The sequence below is a fragment of the Macrotis lagotis genome, chromosome 1, assembly GCF_037893015.1.
Source record: "Macrotis lagotis isolate mMagLag1 chromosome 1, bilby.v1.9.chrom.fasta, whole genome shotgun sequence".
NCBI lineage: Eukaryota > Metazoa > Chordata > Mammalia > Peramelemorphia > Peramelidae > Macrotis > Macrotis lagotis.
Window position 1 is genome coordinate 108,479,849 of NC_133658.1, and position 25,677 is coordinate 108,505,525.

Below are 25,677 nucleotides of genomic sequence, written 5' to 3' on the forward strand. Positions count from 1 at the left end.
AGCATAGAACTCTCAATACAAAAAAAAAATTGGCTGTTTCAAAAATTCATTGGTATGGAATTTGGACCTTTCCTCTCAAATATGTTAGAAATGGTAATCATTTCCCTAGTCTAGCAGATATAATTTATCCATAACGTAACTGAACAATATTTCTGAAAGCAATATTGTAGAAAAACTAACATTGAAAAGTAGACCCACAAAAGATGCAGGTGTACATTTAAAGAAAACAGATTACCTGAAGAACAGAAAGTGAAAAAGAGGAAAATTTGAAAAATTGAACAATGTCCCCAAATGGGGTAGAAGAGAATCTGCAAGAGTCAAACAATTCTACTTTCTTTATCATGAGGTGAAATAAGCACAGGAAAGGTAAGATCCTACAAAGACAAGCACCACCTGGTAGAGACAGCCACATTCATTTACAAGGTGATGTCATAACCCAAAGAAAACCTGATTTAATCTTCCAAGTGGTGTGCTTTCCCAAGTATAGTCTTTTCCTGATGCTTTGTATACTATTTGTTCAGATTACTGTGATCCAAGGCTTTTTTCTCAGTGAATGAATTCACGCAATCCTAAAAAATGTCACTAGTATAGTAGCCTTCAAATTTTGTGCAAATATACTTTAAAGGATAGCCTTGTACTTAGGTACTTGGTTTAAAGCTGTCAGATAACACGAACATTTTATGAGATTAAAAAAAAAAAGAACAAGTAGAGAAAAGTACCAAATATCACTATACAATTTTCTTCCCAGAATTAAGACAAAAACCAAATGTTAAAAACAATCCATTTATTGGGTTTTGAACTAGGTACACAATTGAAATTAATAGTTTTGGCACTACTCTATACAGTGATTACGTCTGTGTGCTGTTACTTAGGAAATACTGCACTAGGAACACTGCTGTGCTTCGAGTCTGTATTGAGTCACTAACTCAGTAAGGTAGGTATATTCAAAAACAGATTTTTAGTGTTCCTGCAAGGAAGACTGTACAGGATGTGTGAAAGATGAAGCACACTGACTTGTGAATTATTTCAACTTAAGAGGTACCTTGCATCTACAAACTTGCCACAGAACACGAGATGTTAGAATTTAGAAATGCACATGAAATTACATGAGACACACTAATGAGTTAAATGAAATTCAAACCAACCCCCCCTCCCATCCCTCCCATAACCCACCTTAGTTTTTATAACATGAAAAGATAATTAAGGAGAATAATTTAAACACACAAATAATGGCATTTGATTGGATACAAAAGCCATAATCACTCTAGTATAAACATCTAAATGTAAATTTTACAAATTAATTTCACAAGGGTGTTGTGTAAAAGGTTGTAATCTGTACAATGTCTTGCCAATGCAATACCTCTACAGTTTATACAGTCTTTTACATATATTAAATAGATCAATTAAATAGCCAATAGTTATCAGCCTCTCAACGATGTTGCAGGCAAAAAATATACAGAACTTCAACAAACTCAGCAGTCTTCCGTTTATGCAAAGTGTAACAGGGAGGGCCAAACATATGCAAAGAATACAGGGTAAAAAAGTCAGTTTTTTTGTTTTTGTTTATTTTTTAATACACACAACTGTATACACACACTCCAATCAATTAAAATGTTACTCATCAGGCCTCCCCACCCCACAGCCCCTTCCCTCCCTTCATCTATTGGCTCTATTCAGCACCAAAAACTCTAAACTATAGGAAGCAGGTGGACATGGGCTTCAATTCAGTATCTTGGTCAAGCACTCCACCAGGTCTTGGATGAGGTTATAGATATTTCCCTCTGTTTTCCCTTTTCTCTAACTATGGCTACCCTGATTCAGGCTGAAAAGGTTACAAGGCTTTTCATAGCCCACAGCTTTAAAGTCAACAAAGATTTAGAAAAAGTTCAACAGAAGTTGAGATGAGTGAAATGACAGGACCTGTCAGCAAATGGATGTTTTTGATCCCAAGGAGCAATAGTATTTCAAAGGGTTCCCAGATTCTGGTCCTGGATGCCATGGTCTTAAATTAATATTGGACAAGTGTTTATTTTCTGAAGGTTTGCAGCTTTTTGAGGTGTTGCACACACTGATAAATCAGGGAATGTATCCCAACTAGTGAAGATAACAAATGAAAGCTGAGAACCTATGGAACGCAGACCAACTGAGACCAAATATGAAAACCACCAAAAGCAATTAGGCTTGACAGGCAGTTTCAGAAACCTGCCAAGAACTCCCACAGCTGGTACCTGAGGAACTGGAATTTTTGATGAAAAGAGCCTGAAGTTAGGGCTACTCATCTGTACTGGGGAAGGAGGAGGGAGAGTTTCAGTTAGGCATCAGGATTTCCAAGTCTAAAAGTTTTTATACATGAAATTTCTTTGAGTTGCCTCTATCACTGCAGAAAGATTTCTGAGGCCTCCCTCAATAATGAAGAACCTGTAACAAATAGTTAATAATTTAGATTAAATATTTTTATACTTTTAAAGGACTTAAGATGAAAAGATTGTTTATCACACTAAAATTGCCAACAAGAACTGTGCCAATAGCCTAGAAGTTCCACAAGATAAATAAGATAACATTTGGCTGGTATTCTCATTTACAGCAAAGGCTGAAAAGGTGACAGATAACATATGTATGATATCTGGTTAATAATCAAGGTGAAAAGGCTAAGAAAAATTCCCTAGAATTTCATATACGTTAGCCACATGAGAGGGTGAAAAGGAGACAAAGCTTAGAAGAAATGTGTATATTCCTCAATGGGCTGTTTCCAAATGGAAGGGATTCAGATATATGTTTCACCATACAGTTAAAGCTACTGCTAATCATGTTTTAAAGAAATGTAAGGTTGCTAAAGTAAAATATTCTTTTAGTTAACAATCCTACTTTTGGATTATCATCTAAAAATATAAGCAAGAATACAAAGAAAAATTTGTTATTTCAAATTTTTAAAAATTCAAGAGCACTTCCTCCTGAGATTAGTTATTAAAATCTGGAATTTTACTTACTTTTCTATGCATAATAGCATGGTGACACCAGGAGATCAGTGAGCACAAGCAGCTGATCATCAGTGAATTGCTGTTTGTGCTCCTGCCAGTTGTCATGGTGTGTTCTTCGGAAATTGGATAAGGTCTTCTTTACAGTCATCTAAAGAACAGGTAATCCAAAGATTTTTAACCCTTTCTGAACACATTTAGGCTTATTAAATAGGAAAAAAAAATCTATCCTCCAATATAGCAGTTCTGACCAAATCAAGCTTCTTATCCCATACTTTTCCCCTCTTGATAACAAAAAAACCTCAATCAGCTCAATCAATGGGAGGAATAGTATTGTTTTAAATGAAAACCAATCAGAAATAACCTTAATAGTAATAATTCTCAACATACTTATGATAGAATGGTAAGTGTGTGATCCTATTACACATGATAGTTTACAGAGAACAACTCATGATGCATGCCATAATCCTACAACAATCACTCTTTTTTTATTCTTAATATTATCCAACACTAGCTATTCTGCATTTGGAAAAAAGTGATACTTAAGAATGAAAACTAGCATGATACTGGACCCTTTTGAACTCCTTGTGTCTTTTTGCTACAATAAAAGCAAGAAAAGGGTTATTAGAAACAAAAAAGTATCAATTTTTAGTTTAAAAAACCCCAATCATAATTTTTTGATGTTGTTTTGAAAGGGGGAAAAAGACAAGTGGGAAGAGTTAAAAAAAATGAAATGGAATATGTAAGAAAACTAAAAATTTCACCTCAATAGGTTGGGGATCATTCAGGTGTGCACTGAGATTCATCAGAAGCTGTGGCATCCAGGTAGGGACATCATAAGGACTAGATAAAATACATGCACCAATTCCTAGCACTCCAGCATGGCGATTGACTAATTCTGAAAAGAAAGTGATTTCTTTTAAATTATTGTTTTTTTTTAAAGTCATGAATGCACCACCCAATGGATGTACAAAGCATGACTACTACAAGTCTGAGCTACAACTGCTAAAGTAAATATATTTAGATAGTTAAGAAAGATTCAGTCAGTTGTCCTTAGGATCCTAGAATCCTTTGCTCGTAATGATGATCCTACCTTTGGGATTTAATTCTATGTCCATTAAAGTCAACATTTCTGACCTTCAGGTATTATTTGGAGTAGCAGAGACCTTGGGCATGAAAAATAGAAGCTAATCTCTAGGTCTCTTCCTTATTCAAGCTACTCAAATTATGAAAATAAATTAATTCGTTTGAAGATTTCTCTTACCTTCAGATCTTTCTAAATAAAAACTAGATCAGTCAACTGTATTGTCAATAAAATTGTGAAAGCCAAGCTGCTTCACTCTCCTTACTAGTTCATCCTATATTAATTGTACTATATAAACATTATTATAATGTGAAATATTTAATTAAAGCACACAGAATAAACAGGGGAACTAATAGAACCAATCAACTTGATAATACAGTCTAAAATCTTTAATGTCGCTTTCACTTTTTTTTTCATTTTAATTTTACCTTGTAAATGAATTTTAGAATTTAAGGAAAGTTAGAAGGGCAGTTAGAAAAAAAGTTCAATTCAGACCCGAAGCCTAAAATCCCTTTACCACATTGCTAACTAACCACAATGTCTCCAAGAAGCTACTAACCACAGAGACCCACCACTTGCTGAGGCAGTCAATGTTGCCCTTGAACACCTCCAACAAAAGGTAATATATAAATTTCTCATTGCTATGAATCGACATCCCTTTGGGTTTCTTTTTAATTTTAATTATTTAAGGCAATGGGGTTAAGTGACCTGCCCAAGGTCACCCAGATAGGTAATTAAGTGTCTGAGGCAGAATTTGAACTCAGGTCCTCCTGACTCCAGGCACAGTGTTCTATTCACTGCCTAACACCACTGCCCCCCTATCCTTTTGATTTTTACATATTGGTGCACTGGGGGGGGGGGGGGGGCAAGGTGGGGAGAATAAAATCTCTCTTTTCATATGGTAATCTTTCAACCAACATGTTCTAAAATCTTTTATTTCCCACATGACGAGGGAATTGATGTTATACAATGTTCAAGTTAGATCAAACTTTGAATATTATGTTCAGTTCTGGTGGCAACCAAGATAAAAACAACCACAAGAAAACAAGATTCCAGTTTTCAAGGGTTATATTTTGAACAATTAGACTTGTTCCTTTTGGCTACAGAGTCAAAGTGGAAAATATGGATGGATCTTGAAGCAAGTTTAATTTTTTTTTTTTTGTTTTTTTGGTTTTTGCAAGGCAAATGGGGTTAAGTAGCTTGCCCAAGGCCACACAGCTAGGTCATTATTAAGTGTCTGAGACTAGATTTGAACCCAGGTACTCCTGATTCAAAGGCTGGTGCTTTATCCACTACACCACCTAGCCGCCCCAGAAGCAAGTTTAATTTTTGCTACAATCAAGAACTTCAAATAATCAGAGCTATCTAAAAATAGAATGGACTACCCCCTATTGGAAGGGGTTTTCCAGTTAGATGGCCACTTGTAAGGTCTGGGGTAGAAGCATTCTGTTCTAGTTATAAGTCAGACCAAGGGGCCCCTCCTATTCCTCCCAGACCTGAGATTCTAGGAAATCATGAGCTGTCACCTGCGGATGGAATGGTGTCTCCCACTGTGCCAGGATCTCGCTTTCTTTTCTTAGGTAGCTTTGTCTTGCAAAGTTGCTCAAAGTGAATCTGCATAGCGCTGTCCATGGTAAGAAAGTTACACTGCAGTAGTCCACTTAGGGTGGTAGCAGCCATTTCTCGAACCTATGAAAAGGCAATTATGTTTATCAGAGTAGATTACCTTTCAAAACAAACAGAAAATATGAAAATAGAAATATTACATCACTTTATGCAAAAAAATTCTTATGAAAGTGTAAGGCTTTTTGGTGTTGCTGAGGAAGATTCTATCAGAAGAATGGAAAATATACAAGTGGTACTTGTATATACTAATGTGTACTTCAAAGTTAAATTTAATACATTCTATATGCCTTGTTAAAAGTTTTAAAATTGTCCTAGAAATTAGTAGAAACTTATTAGTTTCTAGTAATTAAAAATTATGAACTAATTTCCATCACAGTTCACATTTATGAGAATTAACCATTCTTTTTCCTCAACAATTCATATTAACTTTCAGAATTAACCTACAATTTTTTATTTTTTTATTTTTTATTTTTTTAGGTTTTTGCAAGGCAAATGGGGTTAAGTGGCTTGCCCAAGGCCACACAGCTAGGTAAGTATTAAGTGTCTGAGACCGGATTTGAACCCAGGTACTCCTGACTCCAAGGCCGGTGCTTTATCCACTATGCCACCTAGCGCCCCTATCCTACAACTTTTTAAAGTCAGTTTCAAGGGTTTTACGAAGGATATGATTCAGTTTTAAGTAAGTAAAACACCTGGAACTTCCAGAAGAGAGGTCTCAATGGTATCATTTCATACTTCTTCATAAAACCCTTTATACTTCTGTTAAGTATTCCCTGCAGCATTTGTAATTAGGCATTTGGACATGGTATTTAATAATAGACATCCTGTGCAAATACAAACACAAAATGATACTTTCAATAAATGTGATAACTCATATTTAGTCAAAGATTCTTTATAAGTATTTGATCATAATGTTCTAATTCTCAATGAGGCTGAATTTAAATCTAGTGTGTTAACAATGAGTGCTTGAGACTTCTATCTCTTTATTTTCATGTCTAAAAGTTATTGAAATGTGAACAACTCTATATTAATTGCTATAAAAAGCATAAACTGAAGCCTAACAGAATTGTTGACTGCATTAGCAATTTTTGAATAATCAAGAATCTAGGTTACTAAAGATGAAAAAAGTGTTGATACAAATCCCAGAACTGGAGTGGAAGGAACTGGACTACAAAATGAACAAACTAATGAGCAGTGGTAATTTCCATCTGGTTCCTAATCATGGGCTTCATTTGCCAGTGCTATTGATTAGTATCTAACTAATTACAAGACTTTAGTTCAAGGAGCACCTAAAAAAAGTTCATAAAATTAGAGGCTAAATTATATACAGACCTATGCAAATTGCTGGGTTTTGGTAATTGCCTCTCCTTTAAAAAAACACATTAAAACTCAAGAAAAATTCAGGGATTATTCAAAGGGGAAAAATCATTTATTGTAACATATTTTCCCCCATTTCCCCAACAGGCTTTTGGAAACATCAGGTTCTGCTTTTGTATAAAAGAAAAACAAAGGCCTGAACTTTGCTTCTACTAATTGGATTGTCCAAGTCAAGGTAACAAAAATGAAAAAACCATCAGGTACCTTCTACAAGGAAACTTTAAGCTAATTAAGCTTGTTCTTAATTTCATCATTTAAATTTAAGGTGGAAACAACTTTTGCTCTTTTTTATAGTAAAGAATTTTAGCAAGTCAAAACTGGGAGAAGGAAATTAAAATTCTGGATAAATCTGATCTATAATCTCTCCATGTTCATTTAAACTAATATAGAAAGAATTTTGTGTCCTTTACTACTTGATAGTATAAGAAAACTTTATTGCCCAAGGTCACACAGCTAGCAAGTATCAAATGTCTGAGTCTGAATTTGAACTCAGGTCCTCCTGACTCTAGGACTGGGGCCACTTAGCTGCTCCCTTCTGTTAGTTTCTAAAGAAATCTCTCAAAGCACACACACACACACACACACACACACACACACACACACCCAGGAATACAATCATTTGAGCAACTTGATCATTCAAAGTCTTTTCACCTTTCACCTATCATTTGTACAGCTATCTATGAGATAAGGCAGATATTAATATTCTCCATTTAACAAATAAAGAAACTTGAGCTCATAGAAGTTAAGCAATTCACCAAAGGCTAAATACATGTATTACTGATGAGTCTAAGACAAGGGCCTATGAATTTTTATTTTCAGTTTGATATTCGTATAGAAGTACAGAAAATTTTAATTGAGGCATCCAAACCACTCCTCATGAGATGAGTTAAGACAATTCCAATGAGAAATAAATTTTAAACTTCAAAATAAGGCATAGCAACTCTTACACAGCAAGTACTATGTTAAGAAGGGTAAGCAATTCATTGTGCCAAATCCTTAAAATATACTAGGATTTACTGACTGCTGGTATTTTATGTTATTTTTTCAAAAGAAGAATCAGTTTAATTAGAATAAAAGAAAAATATTAATTTTACCTCTAGCTGTTCATCCTCCAAGAGATTTATAACAAGCCATCTGATGTCCTTAACTGCTTCTTCATTGTTTAGGAAAGTAAAGAGATTATAGAATACCATGGTTTGGAGGTAGGTCAGTACCGTGTATCTAGCATGCCAAGAACTGCTTCTTGCTGTCTGTTTAAAAAAAAAAAATAACTTTAAAGTTTAATTAAAAGTTTAAGAAAAACACTACTGATTTTCTCAGGTGGCACTTTATCCTTAGCCAAATGTAATTCATTTTCAGTGAGTTTAAATAGGTCAATGTGTGAAACAAAAATAAAGCAAAATAAGCAAAAATTTTAATAATCTAATCTTTAAAAGTGTACAATGACTAGTTGGAAACATAAGGGAAGGAATGATAAAGAGGCAGTGGGAATTGTTGGTTATTGATTAAGATAGGAGTGGGAGAAGTAGTGGGGAAACCACTGCATTTAAAGTGAGATGAAACAATATGAATTAATTCTGTTGCGACACTTGTGTATTTCCTCATTTGCAAAATCTCTTTATGAGGTTGTTATATAAAGATCAAATGAGAGAATGTATATAAAGTGTCTTACAAGACAATGAGTTTCAAAAATTAATTTAACTATTATTATTTTCAACAATAAATCTCAAAGTGTGGTTTTGGTAGACTTCAGAAGAAACTATGTAATAGAGATATTCTCTGAGTTTTTATGACACTGCCTTTTCTTGGGTTCTCCTATCTTAGTCTTCTTTGCCAGATTTCTTTCATAGCAAGATCCCTAACTTGGGGTGTTTCCCAAAGATTCTGTCCAAAGTTGTCTTCTCTTTTTTCTACATTTGCTCACTTCAGTTTTTCAATTCTCAACTCTATGCGAACAACTTTCATCTATATGGAACCTCATCTCTCCTGAGATCTAGTCCATAACATAAACTACTTACTCAGCATTTTCAACAGGATGTTCCATAAGCACCCCAAACTCCACATGCCCCAAAAGGAACTTACTCTTCTGAGTTCAGTCATCACTTACTTGTTTTAGCACCTGAAGCACCAAAGGCACTTGTTGAGGGTAAAGCAACCCCTGAGACATTAGTGACAGACACAACTTTGCATCTCTTTTTAATTCATCATAGCTATTATCATTTTCAACTGGGGCAATCTAGGGAATAAAAAAATAAGCAAAAACTTAAGAGAACAGTTGTTGCTGAGTAGCAATACTAAATAAAGATTTTTTTTAAAAATCAATTCAGTGATATTTTTAAGAGTTGCAGAGGTGAAGATACAGATGGATTGAGATCTGTATCCTTGGAAACAAAATCTGTGGTTAACATCGGGGAACTAAATTTTACACAATTATTGACTGTTTTTTCCTTCTCATATATGTATCTATGACTTCACACATTGGGAGCCCTCATGAGAAAACTCTTCCCTTCCTTTTTTAATCTTTGTATCCTTAACTCCTAGTACAAAGAAAAGTTTATTGATTGATTGATTAATCAGTAACTATTTTATGACTTAGACTTTACTGGGATGACTTGGTCAAATTCAGCAAGCCATTATGGACCAGTTTTTACTGGCCTTAAACCAAAATAAACTGCAGCTCTTAGTCTATCATCCATCTATTCTCACTTTCTTTGTATCTATCTATACCCACATACACATAGTTGTACATCCATAGCAGTCATCTTCCACATCTGAATGTTGAGTTCCTTGAGGACAGACTCTGTTTGCCTTTTTTTTATTCCTAGGGTGTAGCATAGCATCTATTTTAATAAATGTTTAAATGGATGATTTTGTATATCCAGTGCTTAGTGCAGCATCTACTCATAGTAAATCCAACTGAAGGCTTTTTGATTGATCTACTCCTTCAAATGAGACTGGTTTAGATTTATTCTAAAACCACTGACTCATAACAGGTTGAATGAGCAATAAAATGCTGTTGTCACAACATATGTTAACCTAATAATTTAAGAATTTTCAAGTGAAAAAGAGAATATGATCTATTAATATCAAACTCAATATAATTTTGAATTTTACTGATCTTCACAATTTGATCTCTACTATACACTTTTCTCCCCACCCCAACCAAGTCTTAGCTGTCTGTCATTTTTCCAATGCTTTATGGCTAGACTACTGTAAATCAATACAACCATCTAACAGTATTCTTACTTGTTCAACAATTTTTAGATTGACTACTAATTCAGAATAGTTGTTATTATATATTTAAATTCCATTCCTGTGGATTTAAAAATTCTATTCTCTTTTCTTCCCCTACATATGTAATTTTATTAAATTATACACACTATCTAGTCATTCAATAAATATTTACTGATTGTCTGCTCTTTGGATGGCACTGTGTTAAGAGTTATAGGGTTACAAAAATAATATTGTAATGTCATAACATTATTAAATATTCCTTATGAAATTTACAATGTATTTGTGTTAAGACACATAAAATGGCATTCTTATGGGGTAGAATGTTTAAGTACAGTAAGATTCTTGGGAGGCCCAAGAAGTATCAAATTCTAAAAAATTTCAAAGTTAGAAAATATAACTTCCAATTTTGGGAGTGGGATGGGTTGCTAATATAACGAGGAAGGAATGAGATGAGAGAAATTGAATGCTGGAATTAAAAAAAGAAGAGGATTCATTTGAGCTAGGCCTTGAATGATTCTGAGATTTCTAGAAGGAGAAGCCAGCTTAAATAAAAAGGTACTAAGGCAGAGAAAGGGGGTAAAAAAAAAAATCAAGAAATCTAAAATTTGGTTATAGCTTAGGGTAAATGAATAAAGGTTGGAAAAATAGGTTACAGTCTAACTAGAGAGCCTTTAACCTGAAGATTCTGGACTTAGAATCATAGGCCACTAGGAGACAACTGGGATTTTGTGATTATTTAATTCAACTTTCTATTTTACAAATAATATTTATTAAAACATTATTGAAAATGTCACCTACTTAGGTTATAAAGAATTTTTTAAATGATTAAAAAATAGCCTAATTTTTCCATTGAAATCCTAATCAGTCCACTCTTTTCTGTTTTCAGAGTTGAGAAAATCTTTCTCTGAATTCCCAGTATCTTGTCACATAGTAGAGTAAAATAGGGACAGTTAGCTGGCACACTAGAGTGTTGCCTTGAAGTCAGGAGGATCGAAGTTCAAATTCGACCTCAGATACTTCCTAGACACCTGAGCATATCACTTAACCCTGTCTGCCTCCACTGCTCATCTGTAAAATGGTCTGGAGAAGGACATGCCAAACCACTCCAGTCTCTCTATCATGAAAACCCCAAGATGGATCACAAAGAGTCAGCCTTGACTAATGGAATAACAAGACACCTGATAAGTGTGCTGAATTAAATGATTAGATTTCTTGTTCCACTCCTAATTTATTGAATTTCAATATCTGAAAATGTATAAAGTACTAAAAAATGTTTTTAACGGTGCTTAGAATCAAGTTGTTTTAATATTGTTACTCTTCTTTACAAATGTCGTCCTACCAAGCCACTAATTGTATTCCCACCACTTTTTTATCTCAAATCTTTTTTTTTAACAGAAAAGTCTCGATGATGACTCAGCAAAGGATACAGAAAAAGAATAGTAAAGATTAGCTGGGATGAGAACTAGGAGAAAGTGTCATGCCAACCAGGAGGAGTGAGTTTGTTAAATATTAACGTTTATTGCGAATCACCTAGTGATAAGGTTAGTTTATTGTGTATCACCTAGTGACAAGAATCTAAGAAGAAAAAAAATGGGGGGGGTGTTTATGAGGGGCCAGGCAACAGTAAGTTTAAATGACCTGCCTAAGGTCACACAGCTAATAAAGTATCAAGTTTCTGAGACTAGATTTGGACTCAGGTCTCCCTGACTCCAGGCTGGTACTCTATTCATTGCATTACCTAGCTGCCCAGGGAAACAATTTGAAGTGCAGATTATTTTGTGTTTTGAATAGTCTAAGTTATTCATTTAGGTAGTCTTGGCCAATCTGTAGAACCAAATTTAAGTATCACTTGCTTTTAAATGATACCCATTTTCAATTTCTGGGACATAAAAATAACAGTGAAACAATCAAGACTGGTAACATTCTTCATCTTGCAGGAAAGGAAGTTATCAGTTAAAAAAAGTTTTCGAATAATAAATATCTGAAAAAACATCTGTTATTAAGTAACACAAATAAGGACAATTAGACCTAAACAACATCTTTGACTAACAAAACAAAAAATCTTATTTCTGAAAGATCTAAAATATTGAAAAATACTTTTTTTTTTAGTTTTTTGCAAGGCAAATGGGATTAAGTGGCTTGCCCACGGCCAACACAGCTAGGTAATTATTAAGTGTCCAAGGACAGATTTGAACTCAGGTACTCCTGACTCCAGGGTCAGTGTTCTATCCACTGTGCCACCTAACTGTCCTGAAATATACTTCCAACAAGAAAGACAAAAACATCAAAAATTACAGAGATGTCAAGGAGAACCATCATTTTCAGATCACTGGCAAATTTCAAAAGAGCAGTTTTGATAAGAGTGGTGGGGTCTCCAGCAAGATGGTAACAGATTGAGAGGTGAGTATAGGTGAGAAAATATAAGCAACAAATTGTTTCTTTTTTTTTTTAGTTTTTTTTAAGCAAAAGAGAGAAAATCAGAGGGTGGGGGTGGGAGAGGTTGAAAGAGAATAAGGAACAGAAACTTCAGGATTATCATAAGGCAAGTCATATTGCTGTTTGGGACAATGAAATTCAGGTTCCATCTAAATTTACAAAATTGTTTTTAACCAAATAAAATTATTTATATTCATATTTTGTTTTTTAATTAAGTTTTTAGATAGAATAGAATAAAGACAGCATGACAGAGTTGGACAGAGAATGAATTACTGAGTCAGGAGGACCTGGATCAGGAATTTCACTTCTAACATGTAATAGCTGTGGGACACTGAGCATACCACTTAATTCTCATTACTATCCATGCAACCCTCTAAGTTACAGAAGAGTTGCCACTCTGCACTGGTAGAGGCAATTTACTTTCCTGTAAATCACAACCAGAAAAAAAAGCAGCATAAGCTACAGAGATATTTTCTTTCTATGACAATACTCAAGTTATACAAGGATAAAAATATGTATATAATATGTGTATATGTATATATATATATAATATATATAAAACAAAAATAAAAATATAAAACCAGCAGCAGCAATACTTAAACTTCTACAATTCATGTATTGCAATGAGCTGATATTCTTAGATGAGAGGAGAAGTCATTATATGCTACCAAAGACATTTTTCTTTGGATATTTATTTTATGGTTTCAAGCACTAAATTTTCATAGATACTACTAAAGGCTTATGATTTTATACTTCAGTGATTATAAGACAAATTTGTTTTTAAAATTTATTTAGCATTTTATTTTTTCCTGGTTACACAAAAAACAATTTTTAGTATTCATTTTTAAAACTTTTGAATTCCAAATTCTGAGCCTCCCACTCTCCTACCCCCCCACTGAGAAAGCAATTTGATTTAAGTTATTAATGTACAGTCATGCAAATCATTTCCATAATCAACAACTATGACTCAGAAAATCAAAATTAATGATGTTTCTTCTAGAAATCCTTTACCTAACCAATTAAAATAGTTCAGAAATTGGCTATTCATTATCAATAAATGACCAACATTTTATAACAGATCAAATCAATGCAGTATGCTCATTCTTTTATTCTATAAGTGTTTGATTGTAACAGATACTCATCTGCACTATGTGCCCAACCTTTCTCACATTTTTTCGTCTACTATGATCACAAGAACTATCAGTAGATACATATCCAATCACCACCCATCCCCACACTCCTAGGAGGGAGGGAGAGACATACACTCTCACAGTCAGCAAATAGTTAATACCTTAAAAAACAAGGGCAAAAGTTGGAGCTGCTCTGTGACCGCTGTAGAAAAGGATCGTCCTGCGCTTGCCATCAGCCACTTCAGTACTGTTTGGGGATAGAATTATAGACTCATAGGTATGTGATAGGTATGAGACAATAGTCATAGGTATGAGACAATAGGTATGAGAAGAATGAGGGACTAATGTGTCTCAGAATTAGTCTCAGAACTATATTATTGCCAGGGAACAAGAATGACACTCAATAATCTTTCCACATAGAGGCATAATTTGAGCCAATGGTACCCCACAAATATCGCTACAAATCCTCTGTTACACTGATTCGAGTCTCAGAAAAATCAACTTTTGAAAGAAGCAACTGCTTTTACAAGTCTACCCAAAATTTAAATGTTACATACCAAAAATAAAATAAAATAAAATAAACTTCATACATTATTGAACCAGCACAAATCAATACCAAAGGATATGCTAAAGAATGAATTTACTTAATCAATATTCAAAAGATTCTATGTCAAAAAGAAACATAATTTTCAGTGAGTTTTTGCTAATCTCATAAGTGTTAATGACAAATTAATGACTCACTAGTTTTCAATAGTTTGATGCCCTGAGTTCTTTCATCTTCTTCACCAACTCCATTCTCTTCCATAACATGATTTTGGATTTCTTCATCTACATCCATGAGGGGTTTTAGTTTCTCCAGAATCCGGGCAGTGAATTCAGGAACACGAGGAGATTTTGTTGGCGCAGTGTTTGGCAAAGAAACATCTATCATGAATATGTAAGTCAGTACACTGAAAAGTAAAAGACAAAGTAGACAAATATATTAATAGAGATGAATGAATATAAATTATTTCTCAGAAGTCATGATTCTACTAAATGTTTTCAGAATGTTTTTTAAGATGTAACTTGAAACAACGGTAACACATTTTACTCCAACCATTTCATGCAACATAACATGATAGCCCTCTCAAGTCAACTTTCCAAAAAGGAAACTTTAAAATGCTGAAAAGCCATTAATATAAGTTAGCTTGAAATTGATATTTTCTGGTTGATGAAGCAAAATTCAAAACCATTAAAACAAAATGTAAGAACATTCATATAAATACGTAGGTACAGAAGTTAATGTATAAGTGGTTCGAATAATCTACAAATATTAAATATGCTGAAGGAGTCAATTAGAAAATAAGTTATTCTTTAACAAGATAATCCATATAGGTTATAGATTAAAAAAATCAAAAAAGGGAAAACATGGGAAAAAATTTAAACTCAAAGTAATACTCACCTCCCTATCCTTTCCCTGACATTTTTGTAAACTTGAGTGAGTTTGGGTTCTAAGTACTTCAGTAACCTGTGTAACAGCTCAGGAACTCTCCATTCTTGCTGGGCAAGTCCACCTTGTAGTACATAAAGTCGACTAGAAAATAAAATTTCATCTTCATCTTTTCTTTTCATACATTAATAAAGACAATCATCATTACACTTACTTTAATTTTCTCAGAAAATAATCACGATCACAGATATCACTGACTCTTAATTGACGAAAAAATGTATGCTTATATAAAGTATCTTCTCCTAAGTTCTCATTTACTTTTCATATACTGTGAAGAAGGTAAAATATATAAAGAAACTCATTCACCAAAGTATTAGTTGATTTGCTTTATAAGTAAATATACCAGGCTGCAGAACTTATTCTTATTGGTTTTGTTTTTCTAAGCACCCCAGATGTTTTACTCTTTTTCCTGCCTTATTCAGTGGTTCCCTTATAACTATAGAGGGTGACCACAGGTACTGATTATACTCAACTGACCAAAACAATTGGTCAACTGTTACTGTAATCCAAAAACAACTCTCTGATGAAATATTTGGTAAAGAAGGTTAAAATAATTGGATAAGATTTAATTTAAATACTCTTCTGTTATTTCTGTCTCCACAATAAAGATGGCTATATAGTTAACTGACTTTTTTTTGTACTAGATATTAAAAAGATTCATTAAGATTACTCAGGCAATATACCTGTGTTACTTCTATTTATATATCAAAAGCTCATTTTTAGGTTTGTTATGGTTTACCATGCATCTACAAAAGATCCTCCTTCACCACTCAATGGTGACTCCAATAACAACTCAAACAGCCAATGAAGTTTCCGAGGATCTCTGCTTTCCTGTATTGAAAAATACATCCAAATATCATATTTCAAGGAATCTACAATTCTGCAAAGTACATTATGACTTAGAATAGAAAGACAGAATACAAAGGTAAAATCAATACATTAAAACATATGTCTCTTGGGCCTAGGTCAGAACTAATTAAGAAAGTAAATTCACCATTTATGAAAGCTCTCACACTAGAACATGCCAATTCATGTGAAATGTCCATTAACTAAATGACTTAGCTTGGAAGGTAGTCTTTAATGTAATGCTACTGATCTTCTAAATCTTAACTCTATGCAGTATTTGGTGATAGGTAAATTACATACATACAAGTGTGTATACACAACATTATAACAGGTGTTGAGGCCCAGATAGTTATATAGTTATATTATCAGGTCTCAAAGAATATTATCAAGTTGTGTGTGTGTGTGTGTGTTTTCAAGATTTTCAAACTAAAAAGAAAATAGTAAGAGAACTTACACAGGAAGTTGCTATACAAGTTCCCCAATCATTATATGTCTCCACTGTAATGTTACATAATGCTGTTCGAAGCAGAGGACACAGAAGCTCCCAAAGTCTTTCTACCTGCTCAATTGAAACAAGAGGTAAAGGTTATTGCTATTCAAATCATTCTATTTTCAAAAGCCAAATTTTCATTTACCTGGAAAAAATGAAGTGTCATTGGATTACTTCTTAGCTTTTTTTCAAAAGTTTTACAAAATAGAAACTTAAACACAACTGTTAAGAGTTTAATCAACTTATAGTAAGGTTAAATTCTAATATTCTAAGAAAAGAAATATTTTCAGTGTTGATCTTAGATCAGAAGTGGGTTAAATAAAAAAGTTGAAAAGTCTAAAGCACAGATAGATACATATTTTTACATGGCTATTTTCATTTTTTAAAATACCACATTATATTACTTGGGAAACTATAAAGTACACGAATAACACTGTTGATAAGGAAATGAATCACACAAAACACACACACACACACACCCTACCTTTTCAAACGTCCAATGCTTAGAGCCTCTGATCAAGCCAGCTATAATTTCTGCCACACACCGCTGCGTGCTCTCATGTGAATCTGAAACTAGACGTTCTAAGTGAGGCTTCAAAACTGGCAAAAAGGCATCATCAAAGTTCCTGAACACACCCTATTAGAATAATTGGAAGGAAAAAAATAATTATTCAAAAGTATACCTTCATGTATAGTCTAATTCTTTAGGAGATTTACATTATGGTTACCACTGAAATCTTATGCTTACTTATAAATTGGAGAACAAAAAGCCTTACTGACCTATTCCCCTAAAAGACATACAGATATTCTAAAATTAATGAATGTTCTGATATTTCATAACCAAAAGTATTAAGTGACGTGTGCATTATGCATTTTGAGAGATGAGAGCAAAAGTTCAAATACTACATTAAGTAGCTTTTATTAAAAAAGACAGTTAACTTCATGCTACATTTACTAATGTGATTTTCTATGCAGATATGATTTAAAAAAAGATCACACTCACTATATAGAAAACTAAGAATTTTAAGTACTCCAAAGTCTAAGTCCTAAATTATCCCACAAGATGCTCCTTTCAATCCAAAGTCATGAAACTGACGTGTAATGACAATTTAGTTACCTTGAAGAGGCAAAACCGACGAGGATTAAATTTGTCTTTTCCTTTTCTGTCTTCTAAGGATAGAAAATTTATTAACTGCTCAACAAATTTAGGATCAGAAAAATGGTCAAAAATAATCTGTTCTGCCTAAAGAGGAGAAAAAAAATTATTGAAATAGTTTAAAATGCACAAAATCATTAATACAAATTCTAAATTCTACTTTTAATATTGGCTTATGGTTAATTATTAACCTACTCAAGAGGAAGATTGTATTGCTGTCAAGAGAATTTTAACCTAGAAATAAAGCCACACTTTTTCTACTATATTAAGAGGAACTATTTTAAATTCAAAGTTTTCAATTACAGTTAAACCTCAAATCTTCAAGTCACAAGTATAAGATCCAAAAACTTTTACTGTGAATAAGACCTATAGGTATTTTTTTCTGCTCAAAGACTAAGCAATTATGCCTATACATACATATATATATATATGTAATAACTTAAATAATCCCAAGTATTTTATTATATTCATCATTTATGAAACACTTTAAAATTTGTAATTTTCTCAGAATCAGGGAAATAATAATCTCAATATCATTTATTTTCTAATATCTCTATTCATTTTTATAAATGAATTTACCCAAAATGCTGGATTCTAATAGAATCAAGTTTTCTAAATAACCAATTATATATAGAGATGGCACTGATCTAGGTAATGCATAATATAAAGTGTTCAATTTGAATCAATCAACTAACAAAAGTTTAGGGTTTCATAGTAATTTATGATTATAATGCTTTTCCCTCACAACAACCAGTTAAGTATAACGTTCAATTCACTGCTCAAGGTTATAGATTTTTGCATTAAAAATTACAGAATTTAGAACTAATATACACAACAAAACCCACAATGAAATGAGAAATAATCAAGAGCTAAACTGGTTTTACAGACTTTAATTTGGGAGTACCTGTGGATATAAAGCTACCAACAAGGAAAAAACAGGTTAAAAAACAGAGAAAGGAATACTGAAGGCAGTTTCATAGCTTGTAAAACATGAATTCAATAATGACTTCTGGGCACCAAGAGCCTGAGATAAAGGATGAATTTGTGGTCAAAAGTAAGGTGCTACTGAGTCATCCTGAATACCTGCTTATATATTATAATAATAAATATATAATATAATAAAAGCTTGCCTCAGTCATATCTTCCCGACTTCTGCCAAGTTTGGGTTGCTCTTCTGCAGGTGCATATACAACCATATTCCTAAATAAAAAGTACATACATTAGCAAAGAGCCAAGGAAAACATTATTGGATTAGCTACAGGTAGCTTAACAAGTATGTGCTAACATTATCAAGAAATATTTGAATATCTATTCTGTGCAGGGATCAAAATTACAAGGGAGGAAAGAGGTAAAATAAATAATTCCAATCATTTAGAAGCCCAGAATTCAGGTAGAGAAAGACAACATATGGACAGTTGATAAAAGGATATGAATTTTAGAACTGAAATAAAAATAAAACTGTAGAAAATAATAAGAATAATAGAATAAAAGAATAAAGAAAATAATAAGAAAGCTATAATAGATTACTAGAATTAACTCTAATGAACATCATCTTTCAAATAATGATCAAGTAAAACATTCCACTATGACTACTGGAATGGTTTTGAGGAGAAATCAGCAATCTTTTTATTCTATTTTAGAAGTCAAGCAGTACCTATAGGCAGGCCTAAAACACAGGTAAGAAAAGCAAGAGAACAAGTCACAGAATGCCATCTGGTCCAATACACAGCTGAAACTCTTTTTTACAAGAAAACTTCCTTGGCATGAATATCTTTGAATGAAACCATTCTCACTTTACTTTAGCTCAAACTGTAGGAAGTTTTTCTTTATATCAATGCTAAATTTTCCCTTCTTCAATATTTATTCATTGCTGCCTGTTCTTCACTTTGGAGCTAAGCAGGACATGTTTTATCACTCTTCCAAATTTAAAAAGACATCCTTCCAAAATAGTCACAAATCATTTCCACTTTAAGTCTTCTTTTCTACAAGATAAACACCTTCATTCCTTCAAGAAGTTCTCATTCTGCCTCATCACAAAATCCTTCACTATCCTTGTGCCTTCTTGGTTATCCAGAAACAAACACAATTCTCAACATATGCCCAACTAGGGCATGATGTTACTATGACCCCCTTAATTCTGAACATGATTTATTGGCTTTAAAGATCTCAGACATTTAAGATATAAAGCTAATTTAAGCCTTGCCTATAAAAGATGAATGCCATAATCATAGGCAAATTGCTTAAACTGCCAGTGCCTTGGATAACACTCTAAAAATGGATGTGTTTTGAACAAAATAAATACATATGCTTACACTCAAGAGAATGAAAATTTGCATTAATTTTAGCTACTATGTCACACTACTGATTCGTATCAGTTTTTTATTCTACTAAAACACCCAGATCTTTACCAAATAAGGTGTTGAAAAGTTATATTACCCTTTTGAGGGTGGTTTATTCATAGCAATGAAACTTTACTTTATCTCTTTTAAATTTTATTTGATTAGATCTGGCCCAGCATTGTAGCCTGTCTTGGCTCCACCATGCTTATTAGACCTTTTGTGCCAGGTTTTTACAGGACATTTATGTCTTTATCCATATCACTAAGAAAACAGTCTGTAAATCACCTCTCATTTATTATGCATGTATAATGTCCAGGTACTACTGAAAAAAATAAAGGGAGAATACCTTCCCTACTCTGTGAACAACAATGAACTATATACAAGCAAGAACAACAGGAGACAATCTCAAAGGGAAGGCACCAAATGAAGAAGGCGTAGGAAAACTCAGGAAATCCTCAAATCTTACCATATAGAAAAATGGTTTTAAGAAATTAGTTTCCATGATTGGTCTATTGGTTTTTTGGCAGAAAAAACTAAATAAACTAAAAAATAAAAAAAATTAAAAAAAATAAAGAAGTGCTACAAAGAACTACCAGTTATTTTTTATGGAATCTATGCCTATCTCTGACAAAGGCTATCTAGACATACCTTTTAAAATACTACACATTTAAGTTAAAACTAGTTGTTCAATGAAATGAAGTTATAAACATCCACATGAATAAGACTTACTGAGGCCAGGTGTAGTATCCCCAGTGTGTTTTCTCCACAAAACAACTTGATTCCCATTCTGTTTTAGTTCTTGGTATATTTTTACTATCATAATGCATCCATTGGTTATCCAGTCTGTCACCAGCAAGAATGCAGGAGGATTTAGTAGTATTACCTAAAAAAAGAAAATTTATATTTGGTTTAATTTTAAAATCCTTTTCCAACACCTATTTCTAACTTATCATCTGGAGTGTCCTTTATTTCACCTGTCATCTAAAGTTACTTCTATTTTTCCCAGAAGTATTTGCTTTATTAATAAAAAAATTCAAATATGATTTAAGAATAGCCTAGGACATATCTTTTCAAATTTATACTCAATGACATAAGATAAACTTATCTCTCCTGTATTTCAGAATCTTTTAACTACATGAAATCATGAAACAATGGAGAAACCTCTGTAAAACCTTCATGTGTCATTTTATTTTAGAAGTAGTGGGAATGGAAAGGGTAGTCTTGGATGAGATCATCACACTGAAGTGAACTTTGACATTTTGAAATTTGAAAAATTTGCCTCAAGTATTTTTATTTCCTAGATGTGTGACCTTTGATAAATCACTCAGCTACTCAGAGCCTCAATTTCTACATCAGTATAACAAGGATAATACCTATCTAATTCACAGATCAATTATGGAAGATTACCTAAAACAGTTTTACTTTAGAGGTAAAAAGGAGCTAGGAAGTATGGTGGATAGAGCATTAGACCTAGGATCTGAGTCCAAATGTGACTTTATATAGGCCTTGGGCAAGTCATTTAACCTGTATCTGCCTCAGTTATTTTCATCTATAAAAAGGGGGATAATAAGAGCACCTACCTCCTCGGGTTATTGTAAAGATAAAAATAGATATTTTAAAAGCACTTTGCAACAGTAAAGTACTATACAAATGCTATTATTTGTTATTATTATTAATAGGAAAAACCTGAGGATCAGAAGTCAACTGACTTGTTTCTTGTAGGATGTACCAACACTACTCCATCAATTATTTAGTATAGCTATTCAATATCCAAAGTTAGTAAGTTAATTCTATATCATGAGTATGGAAACAAATCTGGATGAGTGTCAAGTAATAAGAGAATAGATATTGTATTATCTTTCATTCAAATAAAATAAATAAAACTCCTTTGTTATCACTACTGAAATAAATTCAAATTAAAGAGACAAATTTATATGCTGCTTTGATAAAAGAAATAAGTCCAGTAAAATAAATACTTTAGGTTCCACTGCTGGAAATATCAAAGAGTAGTTAATAGTAATAATAGGAAGCTCTGACAACCAAAGGCAATAAAATAAAAAGAATATTTCAAATTTTTGAAATAAAGTCTAACAGATAATCATAATTATCCCCTAAATCAAACCAGAAAATACTTCTACTGCTAAATGCACAGAACACTAAGCATGCACAAAACATACTTATATCTAACATCGAGAAGTAAATAAATATTTAATTTCCTTTAACCAATGCTTTTCATTTTATCAATGAATTATTTTGAAAGTGAACTCAAGAGTTTTCATGATGTCTTTTAATAGATTAAAAAAATAAAAAAGCATCAAACACTTTTAAAAAAGTAGTATACTCATTCTTTTAGAAGTTATTTATGGATTCAGTGAATCAACTGAGAAAATGAGTGAAAACATTTAAAAAACATCAAAGAGTAGTTAAATTATCTTAGGTGGCACTTACTGATTTCATATGGGCAGATGGAAAGCTTTTTGTGTGTTCTCTTCAGCTGCTTGAGAATGCCAGCAACTGCTGAGATAGCCATCTAGAAAAAGAAATCTTTAAGTTGACTTCAATAATTTTTTAAAACCTAATAAGTATTTGCATATCATGCTATCAGCAGAGGCCAGATTCTCTTTCTTTTTGAGAACAGGGAAATCCCTCAAACTCTACATTTTCAGTGGCATGGTTTTAGCATGCAACTCCATCCAAGACTTTGGCATGGAACATTCCCACCATAATCTGTCTCAATCAGTTCAAAGAAGAATGTAGAAAATTTGCCTTTGAAGTGCAAATGACTGGTTCCGTTTAGTTATATTTCCTTCACAATGAAGAAAAGAAGAAAACATTTCAGATGCAACTAATAAACAGAAAAATCAGAAAGTGGACTACATGTAGGTTTGGATAATTTATTTGTTTCAATATATTCCCTTTACATTTGAACCAAAAATCCAAGATATCTAAACTGCTATCTTAAAAATGACCTTTGCCAAAAGGGGGCAGAGAAATCAAATGTAAAAATGGGCAGCTGAAAATGAGATACTTTAACATCAGAAGAACCAGGTGCATCATGTCTCAAAATTTACTAAAAAAAACAACAACAACAACAACAACAAAAACAAAACAGTTCTATTATAATTTCTCCTATCTGTGCAAATATACTTTAAAAACAATTATAAGCAGATAATTTTATGTCAAAACGAAAATTTCCATGCTACTCTATTTTGCCTTACAGATTAAAACGAAATGTATTGCAACAATTGATGCAATGTAGCCCACTGAGATATTCCTAAATCCTGGTCCTTCTTTAATGGGAAAATATTCAAGCTTTAGTTAAATAAAATCTTAAAAGTTACGATTTTATCTGAAACCAAAGTGCCTACCTTGCGAACCACAATTGCATCATGGTTAAGACTCTGCACAAAGAATTTTATGGCACGTAGAGGCAGAACTCGGTCATCTCTCAAGAGCAGGGACAGAAAGCCAATACCTATATGTTCAAATTTCCATGGGCTTAAAGAAATATAATAAAACTCATTACTTTAAAACCACCAATACAACCTCCACTATAGTAAACTCAAAAAAAAATCTATTAATGATAAATACCACACACACTTTTCTAAAAATGAATAACAATTATCTGATTTTTCCTCTACATATTTCTTGTTCCTTCATTCCTGACTTTTTCTAAGTGGTCTTTATATTTAAGTCAATTTATAATTCTTTCTATTTTGTAATGTTCAATATGCAGGTTTCATTAATTCATGGCCAGATCAAAGAAGAAAAAAAATCTCATCTGAAGATAAGACAAGTCATGTTCTTGGAACTATCTGCTTCAGGTATCGGGACTTCAACGGCCATAAGGGTCTCTAATTGCATGTAATTTAAATGAAGCTAGGAACACTGAAGACTAATGTTTATGATAAATAGTATAATATAAAATTAAATGCACAAAATACTTACAGATTTCTTTGATCCACACAGTCTAGCAAAGTATGTACCAAATTTTCATAGTTCCTAAAAGAACAAGCATACCAGTTAATCTACATTTAAATACCGCATAATATAACAAAGTTAAGCACCAAATCACATAGGATAACTAGTCTTCAATTAGGTTCAACTCAACAATCATGACAACTACATGAATATTTTATCAGGCACATGCTTAGAATTTTCAGGCAAACATGTTAATCCATAACATGAGGCTTTGAATTTCTTTAAACTTAATCTTAGAAAAAGTGATTGGTTTATGAATACTTTCCATTAATTTAGTAATTGAATAGGAAGGTTTTATTTAAATAACTTTTAGTATTCTAATTGAAGGACTTCTTTTGTTATCATGAAACATAATGATAAATTGACCAAAGAACTTAAGCAGTACCTAATACACAGGAAAGATAAGATTTGCATTCCATAATCTTTGAACTTGAGTTTTCATGTGTGTGTGTGTGTGTGTGTGTGTGTGTGTGTGTGTGTGTGTGTATGCACATATGCAAAATAATGCAGTAGAAATAGCTTTCAAAATAGTGTCAAGTAAAAATCAAAGAAAATTTAATGAAGGAAAAAAAAGCAGATTTTAACATGGTTTAAGCTGTTGAAATCATGATAAGAAGTTACCCTCCCTGAATTTAAGAGACTGTTAAAAATTTATCATTGACATTAACTTAAATCACTTACTGTAAGGCCTCAGCATTCTTTTCCTGCTGTCGTTGGATTCCTAATTGAATCTCCTCGGGGCTAAGCAATGACTGATTGGCAGAGGGGTACTTCGACTGTTGGATTAAGATTCCTATTGCAACACATGCCTGGGGAACCTTTTTAAAAGGAAAAAAATGATTATGGGACTTAGAATTGGAAGGGGATTTTAAAAGAAAGTAGTAGAGACCCCAGTTCAAACACTAGCTCTAATCTTGGCTCAGTCAGGATTTAAATGATTTTTAGACAAGTTTTCTAACTTCCTTGAATTTCAATGATGTTCTCATCCATAAAATGAAGGTGTCAGACTGGATTCTGTCTAAGGTACCACTGAGCTCTAGATATGATTCTTTTAATCTTTAAGCTTCATTTTAGAGAAAAAAAGGAAAACCAAGGCCCAGAGGGGATAAAATTGAGTTATGTGTGCTTAGAGGTAGTTTTAGTTTAGGCAGGATTTGAATCTAGGGTTTCTGACTCCAAATTGCACAAAGGAATAAATTTGTAATATAAATAAGGTATAGTTGGACTGAAAACAATTCTTGTAAATAAAATGCTTTTTGCTTACCGTGAAATCCAATCCAATTGTTTCATATTGTCTATGAATCTTTTCTGCAAGATCATCAAACAGTCTGACTATTGATGGCTTTTCTAGGGACATTGCTTTGCTTAGTCCTGAAGAAACAATTGCTGGCCAGGTTTGTACAATACAATCCCAGTCATGAAGATTTGCTAGGCACACTCCACTGTGGTTTCCAAGCAGACAATACAAGGCACCCTGAAGAAACAAACAAACAAACAAAAAAAAAAGGTGCATT

The 25,677-nt window shown here is 32.9% G+C and overlaps 1 protein-coding gene across 4 annotated transcripts in view; it reads right to left on the reverse strand.

The window, feature by feature from the left end:
* Positions 1-769: 769 nt before the first annotated feature.
* The window catches only part of PSME4 (proteasome activator subunit 4), a 103,813-nt gene continuing 78,905 nt past the window's right edge, over positions 770-25,677 (reverse strand). For all 4 annotated transcript variants that reach the window (XM_074206186.1, XM_074206179.1, XM_074206164.1 and 1 more), the window contains 20 exons: positions 25,428-25,637; positions 24,845-24,981; positions 24,131-24,184; positions 23,551-23,680; positions 22,631-22,712; positions 20,912-21,065; positions 18,974-19,043; positions 17,805-17,930; positions 17,172-17,324; positions 16,652-16,756; positions 16,091-16,182; positions 15,304-15,435; positions 14,604-14,812; positions 14,024-14,109; positions 9,170-9,298; positions 8,157-8,312; positions 5,586-5,748; positions 3,740-3,873; positions 2,988-3,126; positions 770-2,418 (listed from right to left, as the gene is read on the reverse strand). In XM_074206186.1, the coding sequence (XP_074062287.1) occupies positions 2,992-3,126; positions 3,740-3,873; positions 5,586-5,748; positions 8,157-8,312; positions 9,170-9,298; positions 14,024-14,109; positions 14,604-14,812; positions 15,304-15,435; positions 16,091-16,182; positions 16,652-16,756; positions 17,172-17,324; positions 17,805-17,930; positions 18,974-19,043; positions 20,912-21,065; positions 22,631-22,712; positions 23,551-23,680; positions 24,131-24,184; positions 24,845-24,981; positions 25,428-25,637 (2,457 nt within the window). In that variant the 3' untranslated portion in view covers positions 770-2,418; positions 2,988-2,991. The remainder of the gene's footprint in view (positions 2,419-2,987; positions 3,127-3,739; positions 3,874-5,585; positions 5,749-8,156; positions 8,313-9,169; positions 9,299-14,023; positions 14,110-14,603; positions 14,813-15,303; positions 15,436-16,090; positions 16,183-16,651; positions 16,757-17,171; positions 17,325-17,804; positions 17,931-18,973; positions 19,044-20,911; positions 21,066-22,630; positions 22,713-23,550; positions 23,681-24,130; positions 24,185-24,844; positions 24,982-25,427; positions 25,638-25,677) is intronic.